Here is a 9,334-nt window from a genome sequence, read left to right as displayed (position 1 = left end):
CATGACAATTGTATTATGATGAAATGTAAAAATAGTCAGGATGTTATGTAATGAGGTTATTGAGGATAGAGTTGTGCTTGACCATAATGTATTGTTAATCCCTTTTGTATATACATGATCTTATGTTATGATGTTTATGTAAACTAACTCAACACAGGTTGTTTTGCCTTTAAGGCTTGATGAGATCCCACAGAGGGACTATGTTATGTATATAATCAGAGTATGCACAGGTTGAGTTAGTTGATGACAGTATGTATGAGGAAAAGTTTTAAATTTTATGCATGTTGTTGATCATGTATGGGATTATACAGGTTTACAGGTTATATGTCAGGCTTGCTACGGGTCCCGGCGGCCTTAAGTCGACCCGGATCCTAGCGCCGGTAGCGGTCCGGATTTTCGGGCTGTTACAGGTCGAGCCTTGGTTCATGAAATGTTTAGGTTTTTGTTATATCGTGTGATCATGTATGGGATTTTTATCAGGTATAACAGGATGTTTAGTAGGCTTGCTACGGGCTTCGGCGATCTTAAGTCAATTTGAACCCTAGCGCCGGTAGCGGTCCGGTTCCTAAGTCGTTACATAAACACATAGATACATGACTGCACTTCATCAGAGATTTGGTGGCCGGAAGAGTTGTGGATGTCCAATACTGCAGCACCCATGATCAGTTAGCAGATACCTTGACAATGTCATTGCCAAAGGAGAAATTTCTTCTATTACGAACCTTGCTTGGAGCTTGTAATTTGGAATCAAGGCATGATATTGAATTGTGATTCCTAATCGGTTGAGCAATGATTCTTAATTAGTTAATCAACTGTGCTAGTCTTTAAGAGATTATTTTGGAACGATTACTTTCAGCTTTATTAGTCAATAATATGCTCCAGTATTTATGGATAGTAGTGATTCTGTTTTTCCTTCGAAATCTATATCATGCCTATTTAAGAGGCTCTTCTATTATTAACAAAGTGTGGTGTTACAGTAGTATTCATCTCTTATTTATTTCATTTACTGACTAAATTACAACATACATTGCTAAAATTAGTACAATATAATAAATTAATAGTAAAAATTTTTACAGCAATATTAATTTTATTGCTAGAAAAGATTAACGTACAACAACATGAATAATTGTTATTAGTGATATATATATATATAAAGGTATAGCAACAATTATAGTTTTGTTACAATATTTCTATAACCATAATTTTGTAGCAGAAATATGATATTATTGTCATAAATTTATAGTATTAAATTTTATATTTTTAGTAACAAAATCTTTTCCTGCTAATTTTAGTATTTCTTGTAGTTGTTCTGAAGGACTTCATAGCTCTTCTTTAATCTTTTCTTCTTGAGCGGTTTTATTATGTTTTCTTTGATACCTTGTATCCTTTTCATTTTGAAACTTAGCCTGATCATTTCTTTGGGTATTGATTCTCTTTGGTATCTTCCAATTTCTCTATTTCTGCCTTTTGCATGTATTCTGACCAGGTTTTATTCATTTAACATGTTGTATCTACGTTAGTTATAATGGAAAAGTCCAATGGTTGAGTTTTAGTTATGATGTAACATGTTAATTTTTTCTTGAATTCTATATTAATTTATTTATAAAAAAAGGAAACTATTTAATTAATTCTTAAGCTTACCGATGGTGAGTTAATTTCAACTACTAATCTCATATTTCCACAAGCTATTTAGTCATTATTTGAATCGTTTAATGTGTACATTATCACATTTTAAAGTTTAGACGGCAGCTTATCGCTGTGAAATTGTTGTGTTAATACAACAATTTAAAATTATTACAAAGAAAATAAATATTCTTTTATTATATATAATAATATATTTTAATAAAAAAATTATTTTGTATTTAATAAATTTATAATTTTATATTTATAATTTATAATTGCAGTAGAGAGGTGCAATGATTCTTAAATATATGTTAATTAACTATTGCTTTTAATATAGGGGTGAGCATTCCGTCGGTTCGATTTAAAATCAAGCCAAATTAAATAAATTGAAAATCAAAATTTTAGTATTTATAAAAATCGAATCGAATTGATTTTGGTCAAAAACTGAACCGGTCTGATTCGGTTTGATCGATTTTGATTCGGTCTGATTCAGTTCGATTTAAAACCGAGCAGAACCAAATAAATCGAAAATCAAAATTTTAGTATTTATGAAAATCGAACCGAATCAATTTTGGTCAGAAACCGAATCGAACCGAACCGGTCTGATTCGGTTTGATTTGGTTCGGTTTGATCGGTTTCAATTTTTAATAAATTTTTATTTTTTACACTTTATTTTTAATATTTTAAAATTTAATTAAAATATTTTAATTTTAATATAATTTAATTTTTCTATATAATTGAAAATAACATATTATTATCACTTATGACCACTAGGTTTCTCCATCCCTTACGGGGCCGGGCCGAAAGTAGCAGCCCACAATCAGGAGGTCCCTAAGCCCCCGAATGAGTCAGGCCCAACCCGTTCATCCTCCTGATCGGATTCCTATGTAAGTCACTCATTCGGACCGGCCCGGCCCATTTCAGTCTTGGAGCCAGCCCTTTTCTAGGTTCTGATCCTTTTCCCTTAAATCCGGTTACAAGAAGAAAAGACTGCGGATCCAGTCATTTCACAGCCCTGCCCACGCACGCACCAAAGGGAATTAAATGCTTGCCTGACATAGGGAGGGGCATGAGATTATCCCTACGTACGTACCTGCACCTAGGAGTAAGTGGTCCTATAACGGAGAAGCCATTTCGCGTGAAGGAGAAGAAAGAGTATAAAAGGGAGGAAATACTCTTCTCTAAGGCTAAGCTTTTTCTAAGTCTACAAAACCCCTGTAAAACCCTATTTTATGGATCTCAGATTATCAATCACTAATCGGTTCGGTTTAATTTTTTTAATTTTTTTCTGATTAAAATCAAAGCGAACCGAAATAACCGAAATTTTTAAAATTAAAAATCAAATCGAACTGAATTAAATAAAAAATTGAACTGAATTTTAAAATTAATTCGGTTCGATTTTTTCAGTTTCAACCGAATACTGCTCACCCCTACTTTAATATATGATTATAGTTGTTATATAAGGCAATAATTTACAATCGGTACCTTAACTTTATTTTTTTGTATATGTCAGTTTATATATTGTCCATTACTTCCTTTTTTTAAAATTTTTAAAATTTTTAATGTGATTATGTTTTTTTCATTTTAAAATTTTTCTCTAAACTTAATACAAAATTTTCAATTTATACTTAATTTAGCTTAAAAATTATAAGTTTTTTGAGTTAACTTTCTTGATTTAAATAAAAGAAATCATGAACCTCAAATACTTAATTCGCAGTTAATTTTTTTAATTTCTTAATTTACCTCACAAATACATAAATAAAAATTCAATTTATTGATTTTTTTCATGATATTTGTATTAAATTAAACTTAAATTAAAAGGAAAAGATGAAATTGAACTTGTTCCATAACTAAAGGGTGAAATTTATAATATTAATCTTAATTTTGTTTTTCAGGTCTACAGATGACGGGTAGGGTTCTAATTTCAATATTGTATAAATTATGATTTTTCATTAGCCTGATTATACTTTTTTTATAATACAGTGCACTGAAAGATGGCCGATTAGAAAGCATATCTAAAAGAACATGTTGGCCACCTTTCTTCTTTGGTCTATTTAGAGATGTTGAAATGTAAACAAACATTCTATTAAAAGAATAAAGAGAATAGATTCTCTTGATAGATCGGTTTCACATCGGTTTGACGCGAATTCAAATTAATTAAATCAATAAATTTTGGATATCGGACAGTTTAGGAAAAAAAAAGATAAAAGAGAATAAAAGATATGAAACTTTCAAATTTTTTAAAAGAATTTTTGATTTTTCCAAGTCAATACCGAAATCATTACATTCATGAACTTCTTTATTAAAACTCTATCCTTATCTCAAGATGGAGAAAAGATATACATATAATAATGAAATAAAAATGAAACATACTGAAGATCTAAGCATTACCAGGATTAATTTATATTACTCACATATTTTATATGATAAAATCTGAATTAGATCATATGATAAATTATACATTCACTTGTAGTCCTGTATCATATGTTTCTCCAGCTTTCCAGTCTTGGGGGATGTTATTGACAGGCACCACCCAGTTCTCCTCTCCATCCTCGCCGGTAAATAGCATCCTCAGCGTCAAAGGTCCGCTTGGCGGTGACGTAGTTGTCCATACAGCTCCGTAACTCCTATCCAACAGCTTGCACACGAAATTATGAGTCTGCAAGTTATAAAATTTTTTCTTAGATGGATAAGCTTATACTAACCCGTTGAAGTTAAAGTCGAAAACTTTGGTTATATTCAATGTTGAGCATCAAAAAGTGTTATAAGTTATTAGGGATGAAAAGAAGAAGATCCGGCAGAGAGAGACTTAAGATGATACAAAGGGAAATGCTATCAAAAGGTTTACAAGTTCTTAATATTGATGCAGACTTAGGACCTGTTTGACGTTACTGTTAGAACCGTCGGTTGAGAGAAATATTTTTTTAAAATAGTGCATATTACCTCACATAGCTGCACAGCAGTAATATCTTGCTTTCCTTGTTGATACCATATGACAAATGCCAAATAGTGAGGAGGGTTACTGTTTTCATCCATTTTTATTGTGATATTTTTGTTTGGATAGCTGCATGAAACACTGCATTAAGGGAGCAAAGCTGAGTTAGTGGAAAGTAATTGATGAACACTCAGGATTTCTTTTTCCAATCAACTCTGATTGAAATTTAAATTCGATATTTTTCGAAATGACTTAGTCGAAAGCTCAAATGGGTATTATCTCACCGTCTATATTCAACATCGATTACTCCAAGGGCTAATAATGAAGCAGCTGCATCTGCATTTTGAGCCATACGACCAAAAGCTTGTCTGCTAAGAATAAAATCTGTGTCATGGCTTGAACCTTGGTCTGTTACCACAACAGTTACTCCTTTATCCGTGCAATACTTGCTGCTGGTGCACCTCACCTGCTCATGTAAAAGAACACCAGATTAGCCTCAAATCACTTCAACTGTCTAAACCAGCAACCTTAAAAATGGATAAACCAAGTTATGATAGAAATGATAGATATCTTGGTTTGATACCTGATAGCAAGCACCGCAGCCAACACCACCACGGTAGAGATCAGATGCAGCTGAGACATCCCCACCATTTAATGTTGCCCCAAATGAACCAAATCCACAAGCACCAGCTGCAATCATTCATAGAAAGAAGACTGTGAACAAAATGCATGCATGCTTTGTAACAAGTATATCAGTTTTTCCTAATTTCCTTACAATCTGTTCCTTGTTCATCAGAATTTGGATAATGAGCTGCTCTAGAATTAATGAAACAGTCTGTGCATGTTGCAGCTTCGGCAGCCAATGTCTGCATAATGAGCAGACTCGCAAATGAAAGCAGAGTAAGGGACTGGGACTTGAAGGAGGGAGCCATTATACGATACAAAGAGCAAAGGTGATGAAAGCTAAGAAGGTGGCTTGGTAGTGCATGAAGTGGATGAGGTTTGTAGTATTTATAGCGAAAGACAGAATCCACCTAAGCTTGCCAAGTTTGACATTGCTGTTAATTATTTTATTTGTTTTTTGTCCTAGTGGAATCCTTTCAGGATTTTTTTTTCCTAGGGACATTCTTCTTGGACTTAGAATTACTTGTTTTAAGGGAATTCCACTTTTTCTTGCCTTGTTGAAGTCTTTTGTATTAACAAAAATCTTTAGTTAGATCAAAGCTGGCCTGAAAATCTTTTTCTTTTTTCTTCTTTCTATAGGATGGGGTGGGTTGAAGTCCAACTTGGCAGAGCCGATTATACCTTTGCCGACCTAATTAAAAGATAGCAAACAAAACCATATTCACTAATCCGTTGAAATTAAAAATTTCAGAAGAATTTAATTTAATTTTTTTATTTTTTACTTTAAATGAAATTTAATTTCTTTTTTAATTTACAAAATTTTCAGTTAAAAAAATATTTTATACATAATTTTACAAGAATTCATTTAAATTTTTCGTTACAAAATGAATTATACAAACAAAGAGTAAATCAAATCCATAATTTTCAACAAATACCTTATCTTTTTTCCAACTGCTTCTTGTAGTTCAAATATCCCATGCCATAAATTCAATATTAAGATATTTAGACTATTTTTTAAAAAAAATAAAAAATAAAAAAATATTTTAGGTCTATTAACATTAAAATAAAAAAAAATCTATATTTTGGTGATTTAATTCAATTTTTCAAAATTTTCTGAATAGTTTAGATTTTAAAATATAACTGTAATTATATCCAATTTTTGAAATTTAATTTGAGTAAAATTTTACATGTATAGCAATAGAAATTTATTATTTATGTATAAAGAATTAAAAAAAAATGTTTCTTAGTATGTGAATACATATTTTTTCGAGTAGAAGATGGAGAATGGAGGTTTAATTTGGATTTTCATGAGTTATATATATTTTTAGCTACCGAATCAAATCAGATTAATTTAAATTTAAAATTTTCATAAAATTATAATTAATTTTGAAAATTTAAAACTACTAAGAATTCAAAAATCTAATTAAGAATTAAAAAGTGATTGTATCTTTATTTGCTCTAATTTTATTGTTCAGTTTCTGTCAGTGCCTTAATTTATTCACAACATTTTAGAAATAATTCATAGAATGTGGACCATGTCTACTAGCCATTGAAGCATAGGTGTGTGATTGATGAAGAGATATTATTAGTTAAGATGAATTTGAATCTAAAGATACGATACTTTTGAAACAAGTTGGGTTATATATAGTTAGGTGTATTTGCACCAAATAGCCTCTTGTGTTAGACGTTGCTTGACTTGATTATGTTTCCACTAGTTATGACCACATGACCTTCATCTAATGATTTCTTGAGCTCTGGAAACTGCAAAGGAAACACCCATATATTTTTTACTAAAAACGTGTTTGAAATTAAAAGTTTTCTAACAATTTAATTAAATTAATTTCCTTCATATTAATTCTCATATTTAAAGTAAAAAATATATGATTCTTTTTAACTTAAACTCTTTCGTTTGTGAAGGACTGATGTTCGAATTTTTTAAAAGAGTTCAAAATTTTTGGGTAAAAATAGAGAGAGAAATCAAACGACTAGTAGATGGCCTGGCAGATGATCAGATGAGGTAACGACCTATAATGAGATGTGAAAACCTATTGACGGGTGATTTGCTAAAAGGCAGACCTGTTAGAAGGAAGGGCCAACCTGCCTGATGGAAGCAGGGCTGAGTAAGGCAAGCCTGATAAAAGAAGGGTTAAAGTGTCTGGAATGCTCGTAGGGCTAGTGGAGCTCAGATACTCGTCAAAGCAGGCCTGTTGTCTAGCTATCCAAAAGCTCAGAAGCTCGGAAGCTTGCAAGGCAGAAAGGAAAGCTCGGAGGCTCGAAGACTCGCTAAGACTTGAGAGTTTGGAACCATAGAAGGCTGAAGGGCAAGAGTAGCTCAGAAGCCTGAGGACTAGTCAGGGCAAGAATAGCCCGGATGCAAAAGTTCAGAATACACGAATTCTTCAAAGTGCTCAGAAGTTCTGACGCGTGGTTTCCTTGAAGTGGTCGGAACGTCTAAGAGGATTAAGAAGAACAATGATGTTTTATTTTCCTACATTCATTTAAAAGAACTGAGAGGTTTTTCAATATTTTTCATGGGGGGCCAAGGTCGTTAAGTCTGCTATTTAAGGAGTAGACGTCCCTATGTTTTTTGGTGTAAAAAATGCATAAAGTGAAAAAGAGTTGTGATTGTTTTTCTCTACCATTTATTGATCTGTAATCGAGATTGTACTTGTATGTGGTTGTTCTTTCTCTATAACTCTTCGTAAATAAAGGATTCCTTCTTTCGAGACGTAGGACGATCTGCAAAGATCAATTCGAAATCGTAAATCTCTCTGTGTTTTTCTTCTTCTTTGTTTTTCTTTTCTTCTTCTCTGTTTTTCTTGTTTTCTGTTACATCGCTCAATGGAGATCAGATTTACGGTATCAGCGTAACTACAAGTGGTATCAGAGTACGGTTTGTGAGCTGGAAAATTTGTCGCCGATCAATTTTCTTGAATCTTGGTTGAGAAAAGAATGGTGTCGATGATGCAAAACTTGATGTTGAGAAGTTTGATGGGAGAGGAGATTTCATGCTCTAGAAAGAAAAGATCGAGATAAGTCTCGAGATCATAGGGCTGCAAGATGCTCTCAATGATGATCTAGAAACATGGGATCTCGAGAAAGAAAATAAATCAAAGAACCCAAAACTCCAGTCCATAAAAAAAAAATTCTTTCTTTAACTCCTGAGACCTCGGAATCTTCTGGGACTGCTTTAATTATCACCTCAGATCAAGAAGTAAGATCGAAAGAGAAAGAGATTAAGGAGCTGAATAAATAGTCAAGAAGAGAAAGGAGTAAGAAAGTAAGGAAATTGATAGTTTTATGTCTCTCGAATTAGATAATCAGAAAAGTGATACATGAGAAGATTGCTTTTGGAATCTGGAGACTTCTGAAAAAACTCTACCTGGAACAATCTTTACCTAATAGAATATACTTGATGTAAAGGGTTTTGGGCTTCAAAATGGACGAGGGCAAGATCATTGAGGAGAACTTGGACATCTTTCAGAAGATGTTGTCCAACTTGCAAAATCTGCAGGTTAAGGTGGAGTAAGAATTCCAAGCAATATATATGTTGAATTCATTGCATCCTCCTTATGAACAATTGAGGGAGGTTCTAAAGTATTCAAGTACCAATATCACAGTTGAAAAGCTGAAGACTGCAGTAAGGTCAAAAGAAGCAGAACTCAATGCTTGGAAAGATACAAGAAATCAAGGTGAAGGTCTAGTAGTAAGGGGAAGATCTGAGCATAGAGACAACAAGAATAGGGGCAAAAGCAAATCGAGGGTAAGATTGAAGACTAAGAGCAAAGCTGATTGTTGGTATTGTGGCAAGAAAGGCCATTTCAAGAAGGATTGTTACTCGAGAAAAAACAATCAAAAGGGTTCTCAGAATGAGAATAGTGAAGCAGCAATTACAAATAGCAATATGCAAGATTTTAAAGTTTTGACTGCAAAAAATTTTGAGGTATTGTTCATCAATGAGTCAGAGATTAAAGAACAATGGATGTTGGATTCAGGCTGCACATTCCGCATGACCCGAGAAAAGAATGGTTTGCCACATTTGAAGAAAAAGATGGAGGCAGGAAAAAAAATGGAAAACAATACAATTTGCAACGTCAAAGGAGTCATAACAGTGCAGATCATGATGCATGATGGCTCGACTTTGATGTTAAC

At 32.7% G+C, this 9,334-nt stretch overlaps 1 protein-coding gene across 1 annotated transcript; it reads right to left on the bottom strand.

Moving 5' to 3' along the window:
• Nucleotides 1-3,941: 3,941 nt before the first annotated feature.
• LOC110605010 (expansin-like B1) lies at nt 3,942-5,548 on the bottom strand. Its single transcript, XM_021743299.2, has 5 exons — nt 5,334-5,548; nt 5,142-5,248; nt 4,843-5,024; nt 4,567-4,699; nt 3,942-4,282 (listed from the first exon to the last, which is right to left on the bottom strand). Exons 1-5 carry the CDS (start codon nt 5,488-5,490, stop codon nt 4,079-4,081), a joined length of 783 nt encoding a protein of 260 aa, XP_021598991.1. The 5' UTR covers nt 5,491-5,548; the 3' UTR covers nt 3,942-4,078.
• Between the last annotated feature and the right edge of the window lie 3,786 nt (nt 5,549-9,334).

Source organism: Manihot esculenta, chromosome 17 (genome assembly GCF_001659605.2).
Source record: "Manihot esculenta cultivar AM560-2 chromosome 17, M.esculenta_v8, whole genome shotgun sequence".
NCBI lineage: Eukaryota > Viridiplantae > Streptophyta > Magnoliopsida > Malpighiales > Euphorbiaceae > Manihot > Manihot esculenta.
Note: the sequence above shows the minus strand (reverse complement) of the source record. Positions and strands in the feature narration are given on the sequence as shown.